At 40.3% G+C, this 24,764-nt stretch overlaps 2 protein-coding genes across 2 annotated transcripts in view; one reads left to right on the forward strand and one right to left on the reverse strand.

The window, feature by feature from the left end:
- Positions 1-2,410: 2,410 nt before the first annotated feature.
- Positions 2,411-5,191, forward strand: TEX38 (testis expressed 38). Its single transcript, XM_017672786.3, is given in 4 exon segments — positions 2,411-2,431; positions 2,434-2,449; positions 3,089-3,271; positions 3,274-5,191. Coding segments are annotated over 4 exon segments (636 nt in total). The 3' UTR covers positions 3,690-5,191.
- A 117-nt stretch (positions 5,192-5,308) lies between these two features.
- The window catches only part of EFCAB14 (EF-hand calcium binding domain 14), a 35,934-nt gene continuing 16,478 nt past the window's right edge, over positions 5,309-24,764 (reverse strand). Inside the window, exons 4-11 of the mRNA XM_017672805.3 lie at positions 24,587-24,685; positions 20,256-20,366; positions 18,078-18,182; positions 16,845-17,036; positions 15,302-15,388; positions 13,076-13,187; positions 11,881-12,006; positions 5,309-8,857 (exon numbers count right to left, since the gene is read on the reverse strand). Coding sequence (XP_017528294.3) covers positions 8,688-8,857; positions 11,881-12,006; positions 13,076-13,187; positions 15,302-15,388; positions 16,845-17,036; positions 18,078-18,182; positions 20,256-20,366; positions 24,587-24,685 — 1,002 coding nt within the window. The 3' untranslated portion in view covers positions 5,309-8,687. The remainder of the gene's footprint in view (positions 8,858-11,880; positions 12,007-13,075; positions 13,188-15,301; positions 15,389-16,844; positions 17,037-18,077; positions 18,183-20,255; positions 20,367-24,586; positions 24,686-24,764) is intronic.

Consider the following 24,764-nt stretch of genomic DNA (forward strand, 5'->3'; position numbering starts at 1 on the left):
GTATTTACACTACCTCCTTCCTCTCCACCGAGTGCCACCCTTGAACCAGGTGTGAACTCTTGGGGTCGGAGACAGTTGCATCAACATTTTTGTGTCTTACCTGCTCCCAGCACAGGGCCAGGCCTGGAGCAGGCCCTCTGTGACGGTACTGATATTTGCGTTCATGGAAGTCCTTCCCCTGATAAAAACCCTTCCTGAATGGTGGATGCCTCAAGGGCAAGGACAGAGCCTTCAACTCTGCTCAGTCTAACCTACATTCATGAAGACTGGCCCTGGGTCCTGGCTTGTGCTAGTAGTGTGATGGGCTCTAAGATGAGATGAGTAAGACCTTCCAGTGTGCTGGCCTGTACCTACCTCAGGATCCTTGCACTGGCTGATCCGTCTTTTTGGATATGCCTGTGGCTGTTTCCTCATAATTTAGGGTGGGGTTCATAAATCAGCACCTCAAAGGGACTTTTCTTGATGCAACCCCTCAACCCCTCATCCCTTTATATTCTTTATCCCATTAGCTTATTTTATTCTCTTCATAGCAGCTATGATTATCTGAAATTCTTAGGTATTTATTTCCTTGTTCACATCAATTCATGGAACTTATATTCTAGTGAAGTGAAACAGACAATAAATAAATATATAACATCAGGTGATGGTATGTGCTATGCAGAAAAACAAAGCAGACTAATAGAGATAGAGATAAGAGGACCCTTGAGCAGAGAGCTGAAGGAAAAGAAGGAATGATGTGTCTGGATGTCTGGGATAAGTGATGGTGGTTCTTAGAATAAGGTGATAGTGATGGGAAAGTGGTCAGTTGCTGAGTATGTTTTGAAAGCAAAGCCTGAAGATTTTGCTAATGGAATGAATGTGGGTGTGAGAATGAAAGGAGTCATGGATGATCTACAGGCTTTAGGTCTGAGCAACTGGGAGGACAGAGTTGCTGATTTAAGTAGAGGAGGAAGGCTGGTGTAGGTTTTGGAGGACAGATGATCAGAAGTTTGCTTTTGGACATGTCAATTTGAGATAACTTAATAGACTGGTAAGTAGGGGTGTCAACCAAGCTGTTGGGTCAACTAGTCTAAAGTTCTGAGGATTGGTCTGGGCTAGAGATAAAGTTGTAAGGTATCAGTGTAAATATGGTATGTAAAGCAATAAGTCTGAATGAGATCACTGAAGGAACGAATGGAGATAGAGAGCTAAGGATGGAGCCCTAGGGCATGCTGACATTTAGAGATCAGAGAAAAGAGGAGAAACTAGCAAAGGAGACTGAAAGGCAGGAGCCAGTGAGGGAGAAGGAGAGCCAAGGGTAAGGGAACCTAGAGAGAAATCTGTGCTACAGAATGCCCAAGTGACATGCTGGGAGAGTATGAAGAGGGAATTAAATAGTGCCAGGCTAGGCCCAAGAGTGCAACCTATAGGGAGGCTGACTTGGGCTTAATTAGGGAAGGGCTTTCTAACTGAGTTTCCCATAAATGGACTAAGTTGCCTCAGGAGGTGTGAGCAAGTTCCTGACCCAAATGAGTTTCGGGGTATTGGTTGCTGGGTAGGGAAAATGCACCTCCAGGTCTCAAGCATCTGGTGGGAGTTAGAATAGACAACTCTCAAGGTCTCCTCAGACTGGAGATGGTGTCATTCTGGGAAGCCAACTGGCACAACAGTCACACAGTAGGGGGTTTAGCTGAGCCTGAAAGAATGAGCAGGAGTTCAGTGGGAAGAGGCACTCCTAGGAGAAGGAGCCATGTGAACAAAACTCTAGGGATGTGAATAAGCAGGGTCTGTTAAGGAGTCTGGCCGGATCAGAAAGGAAAGGTATGTGAAAGATGGGGGAGGAAGTGAGGCTAGAAAGAGATGTAGGGCCAGATGGTGGGGAGTTCCCACAGGGCCTGGGGTCCAGGAAACACTTGCCAACATTTGCTGAAGAAAGGTAATGAGACAAAAGTGAGATTGTAAGAGCCAAGGAAGGAGGTGTTGACCACTTAGTTCCCTTGGGCAGGTTTTCTCCTGCATAGATGTCCTGAGGGCAGGGCTGCCCAAAGGTGTGTACTCCCTGCCCCAGTCCCCACTGGAGATAGGTATCTGTCATTCACTAAGGCCCAGCAACATGGATAAGCCCCTGAGAGATTTGGGTGCCTTTCTGGGGGTGGCCCTGTGGGTTCACTGTAAGAGGGAGAGGGCAGACACAATTCAGTGTGTGGGTCAGTCCTTGATAGAAGCAGTAGAGATACATTATGCTTATGAGATGACATTGGGTGGAGTCCCTTCCTTCCATTCACAAGTACTGCCTCTAGACTGCTCAATGCTCAGAACCCACGACCTCACCTTTAAGTAACAATGGGGGTTGGGCATTCTTATTGGCTGGACAGATGGGTAAGTGAACTCCTGTCTCCAGAGCTGTCAGCCAGGTAGCAAGATCAGCCTTATGGATTTCCAAAAGGAGGACCCCTGAGCTTCCCAGGTGGTAAATGCCCCTCCAATCTCCATCCCTTGCTTTGTGCCTTTAGCTTGGGGGCAGACACTCAGGGAAAACCTTTTGCATGGTTGTGGTGGTGGCTGCCTGCGGGGAGGAGCACTAAGCAGTTAGCATATGATTTCCCTAGAAAACTAAGGATTCTTTGAGGGTAGAGCCAAGTCTCTTTGTCCAACCAGAGAGGTACTGTGTATATCTCAGGATCATCAGAGCTGATGGTTAAGGGCTGTAGTGGGATGGGATGGGGCATTGGTGTCCCTGTCAACTGGTAAACTTTTACCTTCCTTGATGAGCCTTTAGGGAGGTTTCTCAATCTGATGGATTGGATGGGTCCAGGGCTGGGAACCAGAGGCCTGATTGAACCTGGACAGGTCATGCCTACTCTAGACCTAGCTTTCCTTATCTGTGAAGAGCTAAAGGTAGTCTCTTAAACTCCCTGGAAATCTAGCTTTGGTTGAATAAGAAGACTCTTGACAGCAAGTCAATGAGGGCAAAAGGAAGGAATGGAGAGAGTGGGTAAGTGAATGGAATGATTGATGGATGATGGGTCAAGGAGAGGAATGAGAAAAGTTCAGGCCCCAGGCCACAGCTATCAGCCAGCTTGCCTCTTTTTCTTTCTTACTGTCTTAGCGTGGGTTTCACTGTACTTTGGATTCCTGGGGCTGTGTTCTGTGGTGACCAGCAGCTGGATTCTCTTTCTGCACTGGAGGAAAAACTTGCATCAGGAAAAGCATGCCAAGGAGTGGGTGGAGGCGATGAGAGCCACCACGTTCACCTACAGTCCACTGTTGTACTGGATTAACAAGCACTGGCGTGTGGCATGAATGCAGCCATCAACACAGGCCCTACCCCTGCTCTCAACAAGACTGAGGCTGAAGTTCAGAATTCAGATCCTCTGTGGGAGTTGGACATCCCGGAGAGCAGAAGCTATGCTGCCCAAGACAGCAGCCCCAAGGTGGAGACCCCTGTCCTTCTGCAACCTGCACTGCAGCTGTTCCCACAGCAGCCCTTACCTTCCCCTGTGCCACGGTCCCAGACCAGCTCCCCACTCCCAATTCCCATCTTTTAGGAGGTGTCCTTTGCCATCTCCCTGTGCAATGTACCCCCAATGCTGAGCCACTCAGTCTCTTACCCTTTGGCCACATGTCCTGAAAGGAACATCCACTTCCATTCCCTCCCCACACTGGCCCTTGAGGACCACTGCTGCTATGCCAAGCCTTTTGCTTCATAACTGCAGCCTCCTCTCAGTAAGGGTGGGAGCTGGAAGTGTCAGGGGCAGAGCAGAAGTAGGTAACCTCAAGTAGGTGGTATTGACAGAGGCCAGGGTCCACCTGGATGTCACATTATGGAAGATTAAAAAAAGTCCAAGGCTCCCTTGTGTCTTATTTGTTGTGAGGAGGCAATGTCCTTCTCCTGTTTGATGGAGGCACTTTGTAAACCAATCTGAAGGTCACTGAGTCACAATGGAACTGAAGGGTTGGCTGTGGGGAGACACTGAACCAGTACTTGCAATAGGCTCAACATCCCTCTTTTCAGTATTTAAGACCAAAAATGTGTGCCAGCCCTTGGGCTAGGTACCCAAAGGCACTGCTATTCTGTTGAACATTTAGCACAGCTGCCACAAGAGTGATAGTTCCTGTGGGTGTGTGAGCTATGGGCAGAGGCCATACAGCACAGATGCCATGTCGCAGGCAAACTAAGTCATCAGGACACCCACTGAGTCACACTGCACAGGAGACTGTAAGTGTGGAGTTCTTATGTGGTTGTCACCTTATTATTTTTTGATAGCCACAAGAACATTGCCAAATGGACATAATCCTTTTACAGATGAAGAGAGATTCCAAGGCCATTTGCCATTTCATTTTTAGGTTGCCTAGTTAGCTCTCAAATTTACTCTGCTTGGTATCAAAGTTCCTCATCTTCCTACCACACATGGTGGTGTCCCTTCTCTAATGTCTTGTCAGAAAACATGTGGCAAATGATTTTGTGTGCATGTGTGTGTAATTAACTTGGGCCATGGATTGGCTAAAATGATATACAGAAATGAATCTACAATTTTTTTTTTTCAGATCTTTTTCAAAGGGATTCATGACCTCTCCAAAAGTTAAGATCCACTCCATGGGAATATTAATTTTTGTATCTTTGGGAAATGATTCTAAAAAGAAAGATAATAATGGCTATTTGGTCTCAATTTAAAGATAGCTCAGTTCTGCCCCAGGGCATAAATTTTTTTCTTTCACTTTAGGAATGAGGAAATCATCTCACCGTATTTGCAAATGAGCTAAATTTTATGTAGTGTTCCCCAGGGGAAAGGCTACCCACATTGCATGTGTTTTTTTTTTGTGTGTGTGTGTGTTTGTAATCCCAGAATCCAGCAAATATATAGAGCTAATTTCTCATATTTTTTTTCTGTGTATGAAAAAGTCCCAGTTCCTATGTGATTCCCTTGTAATGGATTTCCTGCCTTTTTTAAAGGCAGTGAAGTATTTCTTATAAACATGCTCTTATACGAAATTGCAAATATACAATAGGCCTAAGTGTAGCTTCTCTGGTTGTTACAGGGGAAGGAGGGTGGGGGAGGGCGTATGTGTGGGTGTCACTCTGCCCCCTCCCATCCTGCAGATGCCAAAGAAGCTGCTTTTGCTGCTTTAGGCCAAATTTTACGGTTAAGGCAGACTGCTGAACATTACTTTGCGCCTACCATCTGTTAGTCCTTGCTTTCAAGAGGAGGAAGGAGTCCATAAAAACAGGGATAGATCAAATATATAAATATATAAATATATATATATATTTTTCTTTTTTTTAGTTATTGGGGGTAGGGGGGGACCTTTAGTCATAGACACAGTGGGAGATAAAGGAAATGCTTTATTTAGATAAGTTAAAATGTCTGTATTACTGAAAAGAAATAAACAAAGCTTAAATCAAGTCGTAGAAATCTTGAATTCATTCCCAAAGCAGAACCAAAAATTGCTTTACATTACCAAAATAGCTCCACTAAAGGCAAAGTAGATTTACATTTCTTAATATGAGAAAACAACAAGGTAAGTTAGGTTCGTATAACAAACAATACACGCTCTATAAAGTCTCAGAAATACCCAAATGTTTTCTGGTTTGGATAGGAAAGAAGGGACCACATCGGGCTGGTGTTGGCAAGCAAGCCAATGAGGTGTGTAGCAAACAAAAGCTGTCACTAAAAACGACACAAGAACGGGCCATTATGAGTATGAGCCCATCACAGTCACAATCTTCCACTGTGACCAGCAAGCCCAGCGGGTGGGGGGAGGCAGGGTTCTGTCTAGCAAAGGAAAGTGAGGCAACACCCACGGAAGTGGAAGCAGCCAGTGGCAGGTGAAGGTGTCCACTCGTCAGCGTTGCTGTGGCAGACACACCCCTACGTGCCAGGACCCTCTGCCCTCAGCGTGACACTATGGTCACTCCTAAGCCAGGTTCTCCTTTTGGGCCTTCTCTTCCTATAACACCTTTTTGCCTCCATAATTTATGGGGAGGCCCTCTAAGTAAACATTACACCACACAGGAAAAGGCCAAAAAAAAAGCACCAAGAAGCAGTGCATGGGGAACAGCGGCAGCAAGAGCTGCCAGAGGGAAAAGGTGAAAGTATTTCAAATGAAGACCAAAAACAAATGCACCACCACAAGCCCAGTATTCTTTTCAGAGCCAAGATGTGGCAAGTGAGACTTGACTGACCACAGCCCTGCACAAGCTGCAGGTTAGATAAGTTAAGACAATTCACAAATAAGATTCCCAAATCCACACTTAATAAAGTAGACTTTGGGGGCTCTTTCCTTAAGCCAACCTAACAAAAGAGTTTAAAATGCCCTAGTTCTGCCTGGGAGATAGGGCACTTTCTCAGACAGAATGACAAGGGCATTCACAGGTCTGGGGATGTAGCAGAAACAACTGTGCCAAATTTGGTAGGGGGAGAGGATGGTACAGTACAGCACAGCTGGCTCAGGAATAAGATGCTCGCCAGCAAGCTTGAGGCAGGAAGAACACGATAAGTTAAAAATAAAACTGACTTCTCCACGTATAGTTCTCTGATACAAAAGAAAAGTATATACAACAGAGTTAAGGTGTCCTCAAAGTATCTGCCTATGAATAAGAATCTGAACCTAAAAAGGATAAGCTACATTACCCTCGAATATATTTCATATAAATCAGTTCTCAAAAAAATACCTTCCAGGTACAGACATACTATTTATGGTATAGCATATACAAATATAGCAGTATAATTCAAATTATTGCTAGAATTTTATTTGGTTGTTACAAAACCTGTAGGTGTATATATTAAAAAAAAAAGGTGGAGGGTGGTCATGGAAGGCAACCAGAAGAGTGCTATCTTCAAGTTACCCAAAAGTGCCAGGCTGATTTTATACTATATTTTAACCTTTTTAAGAGAGGAAATAGCTCAGATGAACAAGCAAAATGTTAAATTAAAAATAAGAATGTAGCATAAGCCACAGTGAGGTAAGTAGACACCATTCATGGGAAAGATTTCATCTTGTTTTAACTAAATTTTAATGCTTCTAGGAAAAAAATCAAGTTTCATGAGCACAAGCTGAAAATCAAATAGAGAAAAAAAACCCCAGCCCTTCAAAGTTTAAGGGTGCTCAACTGCATCCATGGATAACAGGGCAACATGGACAAAGTTATAACAGAGTTCTACTAAATAAATCTGTGCCATGAAAGCTTTTCTAGTTTCTCCCTGACTTGGCATAAACAAAGCTGATTTTCAAAATTCTTTAACCTTTGTGTTGTCCAAAGACTGCTTCTAAGAACAACACAGCACATACCCAAGTGACATGGAGGTACATTTCCTTCCAGACCAGGGGGCTCTTTAGTACCTGACTTATGTAAGTATTTAAAGGGAGAATTATTTTCAGAGTATTTTCAAAACAGAGAATATATAGGAGCTGCCAGAAAAAAAAGGAATTTGAAATAAAAATCAACAACTTTCTTGTATGAAATTTGAAAAAACTTGCTACCATCATGTGAAGCCCTCTGCTTTAGGCCTGCTTGCTATTGTCTGGCATCCTCAGGACAGAAAGCCTCTAGCTACTTCTGAGCTGGTAACCGTACGAAAATCTAGTATGACTTCTTGTGTTTCATTTCACAACCTTTTTGGCCTTAGAACATAGAGGAACACATTAGGTCCTTGATTAGCTTCCAGGTAAAATCTCAAGGAGTTTCCTGGGTCAAAATTAGAGGCACATTTCTTCCCTAAAGCTCCTGGGTAGCCAGACTGAGACAGTGACCAAGGGGCTTCAGCCCTGCCATTCAGAATGGAGACAGTATTAGAGGTGGAGGTCAGCTACAACTTAAGACAAATTCGAGTGGGTGGATGGGGGAAGATAATCTAGGTCACTCAGGGGTGAAACGTAGCTCCCACTAGATACTTTTTATAATCATAAACCCTGAAATAGGATTAAAAAATGAGAAAAGTCCCCAACAGGGCTTCTCTGGTGCACAGGTTGGGATTAGCTGAGGGGGCAGGAACAAACAGCCAGAATCTTATTTTCCTGAGGCGGGAGGTGGCACTGTGCCCTACAGTGCCCACTTCCTATATCTAGTACCCCAGTCACCAGGCAAAACCCCAGGGCAGCACCTAAAAGAGACACCTTAAGGGGATGTGGACATAGTTTCAGCTGCTACCAGATCAGATTAGTGATTTTTAATAGCAAGTCATTTGTTCACATCCTGTTTCAAACCATTCTTCCTACTTCCTACAAAATATGCACAGTTCTCTTTCATTTTAAATATTTACAAACAGAAAAGGTCTATCTTTTAAAGGGAAGACATTTTCTGAGTCTATAAAGTGCAGCTAATTTAAGGCAGATTTATGTGAAATATAAAAGGTGGCTTATCCCCTCTATATACAGTTTCCAGTTTTAAAAGATAAGGTCTCCTCCCCTCAAAAAAAGGAAAGAGAGAAAAAAAAGAGGGCTTGATTTTTTTTCTAGCAATTTAAAAATTAAGATCTTATTGGTTTTAGGAAATCATAGACTTCTGAATATTATAAGTAAAATGGTCTTTTTTAAAAAAATAATTTTCATATAGCTTTTTCAAACAAGCTAAAAGGTGGCAATGTGTCTGCTACAGTTGTTTGGAGGACTGGAGGATTGATGGGTAAGTAAAAGGGTTGTTTTTGTTAGAGGAGTAGATATCAGGTAGTCCAGGATATATATCCATTTCTGAAAGCAGCCTAATGAGGCTAGACACCTAATGCTGCTCTTAGCTCCAGGAATGAGTATCTTCCATCCCCATCGGAATCAAACTCTCTTAAACTCTCCAGTTCTGGCATAGCAGAGCCTAATGAATTCCAGATTTCCTGGTAGGTCAGCTTTCCATTCTGGCCAGTTGTTTGGAATAAATCCTGAAGATCTGTTAAAAAGGAATTATAAAAAATGTCCATAATCTTTACATATAGCTAAATGTAGTCAACAGTTTAAAAAGTAGCCACAACTAAATTTAAAGCACTCAAGGAAAGCTACTTTGCTGTCTTTGTTTCTAAAAGGTAAAGTTTAGGACCTCAGGAAATCAGAAAGACTTATTCTTGAGACTTTAAGAAGGCAAGGAATACTGTATGGCACTATCCTTCCAAAATGGAAGAAGTGACAGATAGTCACAAGAGAAATGAACAAACTGGCTTTCTCTCTGTCCAGAGCCTTCCTTGTAGATTTTCTAGACTTTATTCTTATGTTGAAGGTGTGAAAAGGACTGCAGAGGCCTAAGCCAACTGATAGGAGCTGAGCCTATAAAACAGACTATGGAATGTTGTCAGTTAAACAGTTATCATATGACTGCAATTCCACTCCTAGTTATATACTCGAGACATGAAAACTTACATCTATACAAAAACTGGTATATAGATGTTTCACAGCTGCATTATTCCCAATAACCAAAAATTGGAAACAACCCAGATTTGTCTATCAACTGAAGGAATAAACAAAATGTGGTATATCCATACAATGGAATGCTATTCAGCCATAAGAAGGAATGAAATACTTCTGCTACACACAACATGGATGGGCCTTGAAAACACTGTGGTAAGTGAAAGAAGCACATTGAAAGAAAAAAGCACACACAAGGCCATGTACTCTATGATTCCATTTATATGAAACACCCAGAATCGGCAAATCCAAAGAGACAGTGGTTGTGAGATTAGAGTGGTTGGGTGCCAGGGGCTGGGGGTAGGAGGAATAGTGACTTTAATGTGTACAGGGTTTTTTTTTGTAATGATAAAAATGTTCTGGAATAAGACAGTGGTAATGGTTGAATAACCTTGTGAATATACTAAAACTCATTGAATTATGTATTTTAAAAGGGTGAATACCATAGTATGTTAATTATATATATCTCAATTACAAAAACCCCAGAGGACTATACATGTCTTCAATGCTATATATGCAGTGTATACAAAGTATCAGGCACACTGCTCACTCTCACTCACTTTATCTCAGCTAAGAGACAAATACCACCAGTTGATCTGTATCTTCTTTTGTTATTTCTATTATTTGAATTTCTATTAACAGTCTCTTCTGATATTTTCTCAAGGGCCCCATAATGACTACTTAGGAGGGCCAATTATTTACATAGTATTTAAAAAGGACTTGAGTGTGTCCCCACATAATTATTTAGTAGATTTAGTCTCTAATACAAATAGTCACCGAGAAGGGACTGAAGTACAAACATTAAGATGACTATTTCTTAATTTGCTCTAAGAATCTTTTCTCCAAAAGAAGCTTACAGCTTCTTTAAAGGTCTTCCTAATTCCTTGTCTTTCTTCATTTATTCAATTCCACACTTGGATTCAATAGGCCTCCTGCTATGTAGTATTTAGGAAGAACAGAAATGGCCTGAAGGAGGGGAAACAGCTGCAGTGCAAGGTCCAGTCCATCTAGGAGTTTTTGTAGATAAGTTCAGAATAAGGCTCAACTTTTGCTCCTGAAACAGTCCCAGCAAAACAGCTAAATAAAGTCTCAGAAGCTCTCTGAAAGCCTTTGAAAAGCAGGTGGGATGCTTGTTCCCAATACGTGCCACCAAGTGGTGAGCTGGAAGGTGATTTTTTGTGTGTGATTATGGGGCATGATTTTATAAAATGTGCTATGCATTGGTAGCAGTATTCAAATAAAAATCTGATTGCTGCTTCAGGTCATTTCAAAAGTGTAGTCATCCAGAAGTACATAAGGCCTATGTTAGGGATTGAAGTACAAATGTTAAGATGGTTATTTCTTAATTTGCTCTAATAATCTTTTCTCCATTCATTCTCATCCATTCTAGATGTAATAATGGAAAGTGGGAGGAGCAAGTTGTGTTGCCAATAAATACAACTTAACACTCTCCCGTCTCCCCAGAAAACGGGAAAAAAATCAGAGGTAAGGGGGAAAAGTAACTGCATTGAAATGGTATTATAAATGACTTTAGTCTTCTATGCTTTAAGCGTTAATTACAGCTTATAGTTATTAATATTCATGTATATATTATTAAAAAATATTCATGTGTACCAGGCACTATGCTAGGGATTGGGAGTGAAGTTAAGTGAAGTTATATTTTAGATCTCCTTAGGAAATTATAACAGAGTGACATGTGCTAAACAGGGGCAAACGCGAAATACTGTGCAAGAGTGCATACACAGGAGGAACTTGATGTAGTCCTGGGAGGTAAGGCAATGTTTCCTGGTGGAATGGTATCTAAATTGAGGTGAAGAGCCAGGCAAAGGTAGCCAGGCAAAGGAGAGGAATGAGGTGATTCTCCTGGCACTTAGCAAAATGCAAAATCAGAAGATTATATACAACACAATAAGGGATAAAACAAACACTGTTGGAAGCAAGGCAAACACATTTTTCTGTGAATCACATCCATCTTAACTGATGCTTATCTTGCTGATTCAGCCAAAGGACTCCTCCTTTTTGGAGGGCCCTGACAAATAGGTCAACGTTTACTTTAGTTTGCTAACTTCACAGTATTGTGTTGCCTTCTCCACTAGACTGTTATATCTGTGAGGAAAGTGAGATAGTGTCATATACTGTAATCTTACTACTTAGCACTGGGTCTAATTAGACACTCATTGAATGAAGACTCAAAAAACATTAACAGAGATAATATGCTACATTGGTTAAGAATGCAAACTCTGGTTTCAGACGGCTTTGGTATGAATTTTGCCTCAACTAATTAATTGCTCTGTGGAATTGGGCAGTTTCTCAATTGGTAAAATGGGTATAATACATGAACATTTATGTTCCCGGGATTGGTTCCTGGATCATGTGATATAATGCATATCAAATATCTGGTCCATAGGAAGTACTCAATCAATATTAGAAACAATTCTTTTTCTTACAAGTTAAAAAATTGAAAAGTTATAACTTTAAATACTTCCCCTCTTCCTCCATGGTACAAAAATTTACCTTTGAGGCTAGAAATTCCTGGTAGAGAGATAGGTCTTAGCTGGGTAGCTTTCTCACTTTTGTCTCCAGGAGACTGTGGAGATTTTGGCAATGCTGAAGGCTTTGATGTGAAACTCTGTACTTGTTCTGTAATAAACACACACGGATTTAGTATTATTGAATCTGAGACCAAATTAAACCAGTTTTGAAGGTCACCTTTTAGGGCAATTGCCTATGTTCTTAATTTAAGAGACTGCTCTGAGAATTAAGTGGCACAACAACTATGTGATGCTAAAGGCAAGGACTGAGATATATTTTGTGGGTAGATGAACATCAGTCAGTACAATATAACAATAAGGTTTAAAAAAAGTGATCCCATTGAAAGAGCTTATAAGTTTGTAAGTTAGTTAGGTACAAGTTTGCATTATATATACTCAGATGTTAAGAGTTTAAGCAGCATGTGAGAAGAGCGTTGGATATTTTACATCCAAGGAGCTACACTATAAGCTTGAGATGGGTTTATGTGCCACCAGGGCAGATGGTACTCAAAAAGTGCTACCGTACGATTATGTAGCATAATGTTAGGACAAGGCCTCCCATTGCAGTCTGTCTCCCACCCAAAAGAGAGTAAGAGAGGTGTACTGTTTTCCCAAAAATGAAAAATACTTGTGGAGGTAGGGGGTCAAAGCAGTGTAGTCTAGTACCTTAGTTATGCCATCACAGAGCTAAGCTAGTGGAGACTGATGTATCTGCTAGTACTGATTAGGTGTGCCCCTACCTAAAGCCAAAAGCCCTTCCAAGCCAATGATTGCAGTCATTGTTTGTTACTGGTTTTTCAGAAGAATTAACATTTATTTTTAAGTAAATTTTATGCACTTAGAGAAATGAAAAGACTCCCATAAACAACATTTAGGGCTGGGTTAATATACACTATGACAGCAACATTTGTGCCTATAATTGGATGCAGACAGCATGGAGAAGTCTATTTCCAGCTAAACATTACCCATTCTTCCCTTAATAGACTGGAGTACAAATCATGTACAAAATGGGCTTTTTCTAAATGAAAGCAAAGTGCATCAGCTTCATCTCGGTGCACTCAGGCATCACTCACTTGGCTCGATCAGTCCTGCTGTAATACCTTTCCCCACTCCCAGTGTGGGAGGCAAGCTGCCCAACCCTGTGTGAAATACTCAGAAGTCAGCCCTGAATATCTCACCTTCATTGGTGGTTTCTGGAGGCCTGTTGCTGTCCGGTTTGTTGGTGAGAGCACTGATCAGCTGCAGTTTCTCTCTTAGCTTGGATACCTGAGAATCTGAACTATCTTCTTTCTGTCCAAAACAAAGATCATAGAGGGTTTAAGGTAGAAGGAAGACCCCATATGATTCTTCATTATCTTCCGGAGCCTATATAGCATGTAGTGCTTGATCCCCAGTAGGTTCCCTATAAAGGCAATGAAGGAATGAATCAAATATGAGAAACATCTTTCATAGTCAGTGTTGATGAGGGCCTAGCTGGATTTGAGGTTAGACCATCAAGGGAACATTGTGCTACAGATGATCTGATTCACTGTGTACATTTGGCTAATGGGGGAAGGTTTGCATGTGTCAGCAGTAAAAGAAATGTACCCTTGCTCAGGTGCCTATGCGATACCCATTTCTTAAATGAGTAGGATATTATTTTCTAGGAATGATTTTATATTAACTAAATAATTTTCCTCAATATCTTACTTCACCTTGTGACTAGACCACTTTAGAGAGTTTTATGCTCTTATCACCTTAAAAAAAAAAAGAACTATAAGTATTCCCCTCATCTCTTCTCCCCTGATGGTGGTGATTCAACTGGGGACAGGAATTCTTAGGAACTCAAAGAAAGAGCTGTAATAGTTTAGTTTAAGGTCTTACTTACTTACATCATTTAAAAAATTTTCTCACTATACCCTGCCTCATTCCCAGGATGATCTAGAGTGGCATATAAAAAAACACATTTCATTATAAAAAGAGAGAAGTTTGGTTTCTACAAGGCCGGTTTCCAACAGCTCAGACCAGTGTGCAAGGTCCTGAACCTATGTTTAATTAGAACATCAACACATGGCATGTTTCTTTTTTTCAATATATATTTACTCGTTTCTTGCCTATCTTTCTACTCTAATAGTTACTGTATAACAGACCACTCCTGGTTTATTTAGGGAGCTAATATATGGACATATGTAACTAAAATTAGGTACTAAATACTTAAATTTATGGTAAGAAGAAATTATACCTGGTTAGGCTGCTTAGATGAAGTAGGACAAAGGGACAGTACATTGGGATGACAGTCCAAAACCCACAGGGTATGAAAGCAGAGCCAAGAAATTTAGGCAAAAAATGTGTACTAGGTGTATTTTATTCTGGTATTTATTGCTAAAATCTTGTTACTGAAATTACTACTACCTTCCAATACTAGCCATCTGTTATTTTTTTGTGGTCAACATTTATATCTGTCTGGCTCTTTTTCTTGTCATTCTCTAGGTGAGTCAAAAAAACATTTTTTGCAGAAGCAGAAAACTCAACAAACGCCTAGCTTATAAAGCATTAAAATCTTAATATATGTGACTTTTATTTAAACAATACAAAACTGTTAAGGAAGATCAAATATAGATGGAAAGAAAGCATTACATTGAAAACTGCCTGTACTTGGTTCATTTCCAAGTTCATTTCCTCTGAACCTCATATCCTTGAACTTCTCACACACAATGTGCATCCAAGATGGTATTTTAGCCACTCAGTCACAATCTTCCTGGCTTTTCCTTTATCTTAGCCTAGATCTTATAATATTAAAAAACATTCTAATCACAGAGAATGTTGCAAGCCTTCTTTCCCTAATGTCAAAGCACACCACAGATGGTTTGTCATGATGGTATATCAGGGAAAAACATAAAAAAGGGGGAGGGTACAAGATGAAGGGAACTGGCTGAAGCTTAAATGGACTATGTATGTACTAAGATTTAGGTCAGACACCATTTTTAGAGTATCTGTGCCTCTGTTCCCCACCATTCGTACAGATAACTTGCTATCTTAGCTTAGGAGTCATTTCCTTAGGGAAGCCTTCCTGATCTCTGCTGACACCCTCATCAGACCCTATACTTTTCCTCTGTAGCACTAATACTTGCAATTATTTGTTCAATTATGTGTTACTGAATTTCTGACTGATAGACTTTGGGCTCTAACAGAACAGGGGTAACATGTCTGTCACACTCCCTGTGGTCATACCAGTTCCTAGCAAAGTGCTTGGCACAGGTTAGGTACCTGATAAACTATTCACTTATCCACTAATTAATTAATCTGGTTTGGAAGTTTCAGCACATGAAACCAAAGTGTTCTTTATGAGACAGAAACAGTGGCTCAAAAGCACAGAGATGCTGATGCATGTAATTTTACTTCAGAATAAGCCTTCTATTATTTACCTTTCTGCTTTGAGTTTTAACTGTATCTGTTCTGTTGGTCACTTGATACAAAGACTCTCTTTTCAGAGTTGCAGCTCTGTCACTTGTCTTAAAGATAAAAAGAACAAGAAAAAATTAAAGGCAACATTAAAACTTAGCATCTTGCATTTTTTAAACAAATTAGTCTAACTTACTTAAAGGGTCTCAGACACCTTCAAAAGAAATAGGAGAATGAGAGAGAGGGAGAAAGGTCATCAAGATACAAAGCTAAATCGGTGATTCTAGTTCTTTCTGTCATGAACTTTAAAACTTTGAAGTAAAAATGGTGAGAGAACTTTTTACCCAGAACCATGCTAGGTATATGGTGCTGGAAGAAACAGCAGGACAGACAGTACTATTAGCAATTCCCTCTTCTGGAGAAAAATAAAGTAGGGAGGGGAAAGACAGCACAGGCATTCAAAGGTGATAAGCTTTCACACCCTTCAAGGCCTAATACTCATCACATCATTCCATATCCCTAGCCCCTAGTTACTTTAGCTGAATTCAAAGGGCTCTTAAAATTAAGGCTCCTTTAATGTTCACAGCTTTGTAGTAAACTACATAGCCTTGTAAAGCACAAGGGGGAACAGGTCCTCTTACTGCTCCCTCCAAGCCAAGGCTTGGCAAACTGCCAACGCTCCACTGTGGTAGAGCCAGTTCAAGTGCTGCTTTCTATGTGCCACAGTTCAACTTTATCTGTGGGCTTGCTTCCAGCTTTGGCTGTTACTTGAATCTATAATGCAGTTTCCTGTATTTGGTTTCCATTTCTTTATACATGCCTATGTCTTTGCTGTGTGAAAGCTTTAAGGGTGGGGTTTGCAGCTATTTAGTAATCCCAGTACAACATATATGTGAAAGGTAATTTGAAAGCACCCATTTTATTCACAGTAACTTTCAGTAAACCACATGGTCTGCCAGCATCAGTAATTTAGGAGGTCATTCAGTTTCCTCATATGTAAAATGAGAGGACAAACTTAATGATCTCTTAAGTTGAGGAGCTGGTCTGACCTGATCTATTTTAAATGGCTTTCCTGATATTATATGCAAAAGGAGGTAAATGCAGATGAGGAAGGATAAATCTGAAAGCCAAATTCAGGCTTAAAGAAACTGGAAAAAGATTCTTCAGTTATTGCCACTACCATTGCTCTCACCCTTAACAACTCAAAAATAAGCACAGTTCAAGGAGACCTCATTTAGAAATATGTGCCAGAGTTTCCCTACCAGATGGGTCACTGGTAACATAATAGGAGGCTAGTCATCTCTGCCAACAACTTGCGGTGGGGCCTTGGCAAGCAACCTAACCTACCTCTCTACACCTCCTTTCCAAATCAGGACTAAGACTGCCTGGGCCATTCACAACACAGAGCAAGTGTAAGCATTAAAGACGACAAAGACTGAGAACAATACAAGTGTGTAGCCTCCCAAATATGCCAGAAGACATCTGAAAAGGTTGTGGAATGTTATCCAGGTACAGACAAAATGGACTACAACATGAGCACATCACACAACATCTGAAAAGGCTTACCGTGCTGAAGGACAGGTTTGCGTGCTTTTTTACCTTGCTTGCAGCAACCAGATCTCTTTCTACCAAGGTGACTCTCTGAGTGAGATTACTGACTGTCTCATTCATCCCTTCGAGTTTAAGATCATTCTGTCTCTGGTACCCAATAAAGGCACTGTTTACTTCCTCTAAAGAGTTGTGAAGGTACAGGATATCCTGGAGTGGAAATAAATCAAGTTGTGGAATCCAGCTAAAGACATGTATTAGACAATCAGGCCAGCTGCACTAAACAACCATTATTATGTCAGGTTACTGAAGTAAACTCCCTTTCCTGGTTTAGACCATTGATTGTCTGTCTCTGCTTTGTCTCTACACTGTAAATTGCTCCCAGTTTACTCCCTCAGGAGTTGTTTGACCTTAGCTAGACAGCAGGGGGAAAGAGGCAAGAGGACTCCCTACATGATTCACTCTCTGGTTCCAGAAAGCTGAAAGCCAGGGAATTGATTTCCCAATGTCTACCTCACCTGCTGGCAGGAAAGCCTGCTGGGTTATTAACTGAAACACCCATTAACCTAATTTGTCAGAACAAAACCACCTTAGGAACAATACCAATTACTGAACTGGCTCATGTAGCAAAACCATAACAAGTTGTACATTATTTAGTACAAGATTCAATTATTTTTATTGACATGCTCCAGTACTGATTACTACTTAAAAAGGAATGATGACTACAGGTTTTATGGGGCATTAAACTCAGGACAGGAATTCCTCTTAGTGAAGATTTCCTTTATTCTCTTTAATGTGATTCTGAACTCAATAACCTTTTTCCTCCTTGCCTTTAGTCTTTAGAAAATCTTGATTTTCAAGGTTATTATACTTTCTAATGTTCTAAGAATTTACTATGGCTCAAAATAGCCATCACTCTGAATTAATCTGCTATCTAGCCATCTTTAACTTGCCCAGATCGCTATTTTTCAGAGTTTCAGAATAATCTGGTTATTCTATGTCTTTCAAGATGTGAACAGGAATTTACTCCAATGATCAACATGCAGGGAAAAAAGCAGAGTGTGAAAGAAGAGACAGGATAGCATTTTGGTTCTCTAATATAGGAATACACATTCCTCTCTGCTCAGCCCTCAGAGAGGCAAGTATATGGATGAGACATCTGCTGAGACACCACAACACTGAGCCCAAACTACTCAGGCTGCCTCCAGAGTCCACTGTGGTCACAGGGATTAAGCCAAAGACAACAAGTACCTGTTTCAAATTCTCACTGTGGGTGTTATTGTCAAGTTCTGATGTAGCTGGAGGTAAAGGAGTCATCTGGCTGCTTCTGCTGGTCTCCTTCAAGAAGGGCGGATTCTGTTAACAGGAATGGAGGTTAGTAAAGGCAACAATTACTAGGTCTGCTTACCTATCCAGGATGGTGCCAGAACACTCCAGCTTCTTGCAGGGGCATCCACAGATTAATCCCAGGAACTTACAGTGTAACCACTTCTGTGTGAGGCTGCAGGAGCACAAGGTACTTTTGGGGATGATGCCCAGCCCAATGTATGGACACAACCAGCAGTGCTTAGACTACCTCCGGGAACTGAGATCCTCCTAATCTGTTTCTCGTCTCCAAATGGATTACACTCCCTAGAAACCAGCCCTCCTCTGACCCGTTACCTCTACTCCCAGAGAAACTACAAAATCCCTGTAACTTCCCAGGGTCCAAGTCAGTCAGAACCTGGCAGGCGTTGTCATTTCCCAAGACTAAAGAGGTTTGTATATTCAAAGAACAGCCGGTCAGGTAACCACTGATTCTGGCAATGAGCACAGCAACCACTCATGTGCATTATTTTTTTCAGTTTTAACAGCACAAGCCAAGACTTTAAGGGTTACCCTTCCTTTCCTATTCCCTCACCACTGGTCAAGTTCTTCATTGCAGAGAGAAGTATAGCACATTTACATACACTTTTTCCCTCTTGTGGAAAAACTGCATGGCTTAATTTTCAGTCCATAACTAAGAGTTTTTCAGCATAAAGTGTGCTAGTAGGAGGATTACCATTGGACACCAAGGAAGTTTAAAAGAGGCATATGTAATTATGACAAAATGCAATTGTTGAAAATAAATGTTTTCCTTGAAATTTGAAATCCTGAATGTTTACCAACCCTGTTTTTATAAGAAACAAAAGGCAACAGTAAAGAGAAAAGAAAGAGAGGAGGGGGAAAAAACTATGGTTCTATGAAGCATGAGTTCTTGAGTTAGGAAAAAGCACTTTAGAAAATATTTACTTATTTTGAGAAAACATTAAAGACATTAAAATAATAGTAAAAGAATTGCTGAGTTAGAGCAGTCTTTATTATTACAAATAAGTTACTTAGTGGCAGAGTTGGAACTAGAATTCAGGGTGTCGGGACACTTACATCAGTCTGTTTTCTCTGGGTCAACCCCAAAAATTAACTGGGTACTTGTTCTGAAGAAATGAAAAACCCTCCCTTTAAGAGCACTAATACAGCCCAGGTCTCCTTGGTACAAATTACCCTGTTTAAAGTTGAAACTCCAAAGCTTGAAAAGAGCATGTGGGGCAGATCTAGAAATTAGTAGAGAAAGTAGGAAGCTTCTGTGCGCCTTGAGTAGTCCCAATTTCATGTACACATAACTCATCTTCCCAAGAAGATGCTGAGAGCTGTGCCATCCTTTTTTACCCTTCATAAATCCTTCCTGGAGCCATGTATCCATTAGGTGATTAAGTAAGGCCTCTGAATGACTACAGACAGCTGATAGCTGCACAATGTTAACAAACACTTGAAAACAACTCCTGAGCACTACAGGGGTTTGCTTCTGTCTTGGTTATCTAACGTTGCATAAGAAATCACCTCAAAACTTTGTGGCTTAAAACAACAATTTATTATTTCTCATGACTCTGCGGGTCGACTGAGCTCAGCAGGGCTGGCGGTGTTCTGTTCCACATGGTGTAAACTGAGGTCACATATACAGCTGCATTCAACTGGGAGCTTAGCTGAAGCTGGAACATCCAAGATGGCCTTTTATCCTCTAGAGCCTCTTTACTTGGCTTCTCATCATTCCATAGTCCAAGAGCTCTGCCTAAATTCCTGACCCACAGAACAGTGAGAAATAATAATGTGTTGTTTTAAGCCACTAAGTTTTGGATGATTTGTTATGTAGCAACAAATAACTGAAACACATCTCTTTCTTTTTTTTTCATTTTCCTCCCTACCCATTCCACCCTCAGGTACTGTCTTATACCTGTATCAACACTACGTTTGCAAAAGACCCAGCTTTTAATGCTTGTCACCTTAACTGCTTAATTTACAGGCTGTAGAAAAATCAATGAACATTGCTTATTTTATCTTTTACAAAGGGGCACAGTAGTATCTGTGGTGGGCAGGAGAAGACTGACTTTTCACACCATCTGTAGATTCCCTTACCGAATCACTCTGCAGTAACTCCACGGTTTTTTTGTGTTCATCCACAGTTTTCTGTATTGCCTCCACAGCAAGATGGACACTGTTTAAAGTATTGCCAATGGACGCTACACTCTGAACAGAAATATGTAAAAAGGTCAGTGTTTTTACATTAAAATTTTTTTAATAGCTTCAAGATGTAGCTGATATACAATAAACTGCATGTGTCCATAATGTATGCAGCTTGAAAAGTCCTGACATATATATACCTGTGAAACCACTACCACAATGAACATAATAAACATCCCTTACTCCCAAGTTTCCTCAAGCCCTTTTGTGATTCTTCCCTTCCTGTCTCCAGGCAACCACAGTCTACTTTCTATCACTAGATACCAGGGTGCATTTTCTAGAATTTTATATAAATAGAACCAGTGGGTATGTACTTTTTTGGGGGCCTAATTATTTTGAGATTTATTCATGCTTTAGAATGTTGGTATCATTCTACTATATAGCTACATCACAGTTTATTCACCTGTTAATGGACATTTATGTTGTTTACAGTATTTGACTATTAGAAATAAAGCTGTTATGAACATTCATGTGTAAGTCTTTATGTGGACATATGCTTTCATTTTTCTTCATCATGTACTTTCTCATCATCATACTTAGGAGGTGAATGGCTGATCATGTGCTAGGTATATATTTAAATTTTTAAAAATCTATTTATTGAAGTATAGTTGATGTACAATTGTAAATTGGTTTCAACAATACAACACAGTGGTTCAACAGTTATTCACATTATTAAAACCCCCAACTAGTGCAGTTACTGTTTGTCAACATAGGAAAATGTTACAGACTCATTGGCTATATTCTCCATGCTGTACTACCATCCCTGTGACCAACTTAAATTACGATTGAGAATTTTTGTGCCCCTTTATCCCCCTCACCCTCCTCACCCATCCACCCCTACCTTTCACCAATGGTAACCACAAGTCACTTCTCAGTGCCCATGAGTCTACTGATGTTTGGTTCATTTTGTTTTGTTTTGCTTTTAGATTCCACATGTAAGGGAAATCATATGGTATCTGTCTTTCTCTGCCTAGCTTACTTCACTTAGCATAACGGTAGGTATATACTTTTTAAAACACTGCCAGACTATTCTAAAATGGTTATACCATTTTACATTTCTGCTAGCAGTGTATAAGAGTTCCAGTTACTCCACATCCTCACCAACACTGGCACCCTCAGACTTCTCAATTTAGCCATTCTAGTGGGAATACAATCATATATCACTGTGATTTTATTTTATATCAAACACTGACCTGGTGAAGGTGTTTTTAATTATTTCAAATATCTTCAAACTATGACTTCTATGTAGCTTTACTGACACATATATTTTGTATATATATAGTTGACCCTTGAACAATGCAGGGGTTTAGGGTGCCAAACCCCTGTGCAGTTGAAAATCCACATGTAACTTTTGACTTCCCAATAACTTAACTAATAGCCTACTATTGACTGCAAGCCTTACCAATAACATAAACAATGAATTAACACATATTTTGTATGTTATATGATATATTATATTTTTATAACAAAGTAACCTATAGAAAAGAAAATGTTTTCTCAAATTTTTGTTGCAAACCTCCAAAAAATTTTCCGATATTTATTGAAAAAAAAAATTCATGTATGAGCAGCCCCATGCAGTTCAAACCTGTGTTGTTCAAGAGTCAACTGCAAGCAATGGTCCCTATTTAAAGGACTTTTCTTAGAGGAAAACCAAATCTTTTCTTAAAATAAGATATTAATTCATAAATCTGGGACCCAGAGGTAAGATTCTCCCACAGACTGCCTTTACCAAGCCCTGCTCTAGGCAGCCAGAGCTAACACTGTAGACTGTCACTGTGTTAGGAACAAATGACGGCTTTTGAGTGAAAATAGGTGTAACCACCTTTGGCTTTGGGAAACCCAGCATTGCAGAGATGAAGGGAAAATTCCATTTGGCATCATCTGTTCTCCTTTTACTTTAGGATCCCATCAGCGACTACTGCGTAGTTAGGTATGAGTAGTAGCTTGCCTTGCTTTCACTAGGTTTAAGGAGCCCAAGTGGCCTGGGGAGTTGGGAATATGACTCAGAAACTATCTTTTTAAAAAGGTCTGACCTAATAGAACATCCAAAAAAGTGTTACTATTTGGTGGGTGTTGGCCTTTTATTAAGATATACTGACAATTTCATAGTGTCACATTAGCATTTTTAACTAAGGTTATTTTTATTATACTGATAGCCAAGAATCCAAAAGAGAAAGAGATGACATTTTCAACATTTAAAAAAAATTACATGAAAAGACACTGAAGTTAGGTTTTTGAGATGACCTACCACTCTGAAACTGAGTCACTTTGATAAAGTAATACCTGACATAAATGTACAGCTTTGTGAAGAAACAACATACTGGGTAGAAGCCTCTAAGCTGGGATGTTACCCATGCAAGCTCTGTTGTTACACAGGCATTCAAAGACATCTAGTGTTAGAGTGCCCTCCCTGGTTGGCTGTATGAGCCCATCAGGATGCAAGATTTTTTTTTTTAAAGGAAGCAGCTGACAGAGCCATGTGAACTCCAGAGCAAAACCCTGAAACTAGTATTCTCACCAACTGCAAAGTGCCTGGAACATACTGGAGGAAGCTCCACAAATATTTACTGAATTAATGAATGCATGAATAAGCCAATTTCCTTTTCTAGTGCAAGACCGCCAGAGTTGTTTCTGTACATTTGACTCTGGGGCAAAATGGCAAGAGGAATCTGGCCACATCAAAGTTGTTCTTACCATTTTTTCTTTTTTTAAAATAAGTTGTAAGCAAATGACCATCTTGGACAAATAGCAAGCTAGGGACACTAAGCACACATAGGTGGTGTGACTATAAAATACTAAGTTTTGTCACTGCTTGTGGCTTAGGAATTTCTCACTTCTTTGTGGAAATAATTTGTTTATAGAGCCTGGCATATAATCAAATCAAACTTATCACACACTAACTTATAAAAGTCTGAGATCCTAGATTTGATACCCACTGTTTGGGTTCCTTGGCTCCAGAACCCCTATCTCCATTTTCTGCTACGGGGGCTAGTGTTGCTTGTGTTCCAGTTAGACACCTCTGCTCCTTCCCACTCCTGTCTACTCTCCCCACCCAGCTCTGAAGATCCCTGTGTATTATTCATCTGGTTGTTCACTGCCTCCTGCTCTAGGCCTGAATATGAGGGATCAAATAAATTCTGAATTATTTTTTGCCTAGGCTCTAGAGTTCAAGATATATACCCAGGAGTGAATGGCTTAGAGGATGTGTTCCTTTTCTTTTTTTCTTTTGGTATCATTAATGTACAATTACATGAGCAACATTATGGTTACTAGCCTCCCCCCATTATCAAGTCCCCAGCACATACCCATTACAGTCACTGTCCATCAGCATAGTAAGGTGCTATAGAATCACTACTTGTCTTCTCTGTTATACTGTCTTTCCCATGTGCCACCCCCCACCCCCACTACATTATGTGTGCTAATCGTAATGCCCCTTTTCCCCCCTTATCGCTCCCTTCCCACCCATCCTCCCCAGTCCCTTTCCCTTTGGTAACTGTTAGTCCATTCTTAGATTCTGTGAGTCTGCTGCTGTTTTGTTCCTTCAGTTTTTGCTTTGTTCTTATACTCCACAGATGAGTGAAATCATTTGATACTTGTCTTTCTCTGTCTGGCTTACTTCACTGAGCATAATACCCTCTACTTCCATCCATGTTGTTGCAAATGGTAGGATTTGTTTTCTTATGGCTGAGTAATGTACTTTCTCTTTATAAAATAATATACACTATCTTCCAAATGCTTTTTGCCAGCTTATACTCTCAGCAGTTTGAAAGTTTCCGTTGCTCCACATCCTTACCAACACTTACTAAACCTCTGTTTTTAATTTTTGCATTTCTTCAAATTACCTTAAAATTTTTTTTTTAAAAAAACCTCTTCCTCAACCATGGAGAACAGCTATTTAGAGCAACTCTCATGTACAACTGGTCTGCTTACACAAAGACACTGTGATGATGAATTGAAAAGGCAACTGATGAAAAGCAAACCCACATATATTAATATAAGAGTCCCAGTAGTGATCCTGGGACTCTGTGAAATAAAAAGATCTGCAAATTAAGGCCCAACCAACCAAACCAAAATGGAAATGTTCGGAACTCTTTAGGACACAGTGATATACTCTATTACCGCCCTCTTGGAGCAGCTGACTTCAAATGCCAGGCTTTTGAAGAAAACCTGTAAGAAGTTAGAATTACAGAAGTAAGTTAATCTCAGTGCCCAAACATAGCACTTACCTTCTGAAGTCCCTCTACAGTGGCAGGCAGGCTAATTAAGTCTGCAGCTGACTTAACACTGGCTTTGAGGTGATTTACTGCAGAAGTCAACAGAGAAATCTTAAAGAAAGAGAGTAACATACAGTGAAAACAGAGTTTGTCAATTTAACGCTTTCTTCACAAACTCTATAGTTGATGA

This window comes from Manis javanica, chromosome 4, assembly GCF_040802235.1.
Source record: "Manis javanica isolate MJ-LG chromosome 4, MJ_LKY, whole genome shotgun sequence".
In the NCBI taxonomy this organism is placed as follows: Eukaryota; Metazoa; Chordata; class Mammalia; order Pholidota; family Manidae; genus Manis; species Manis javanica.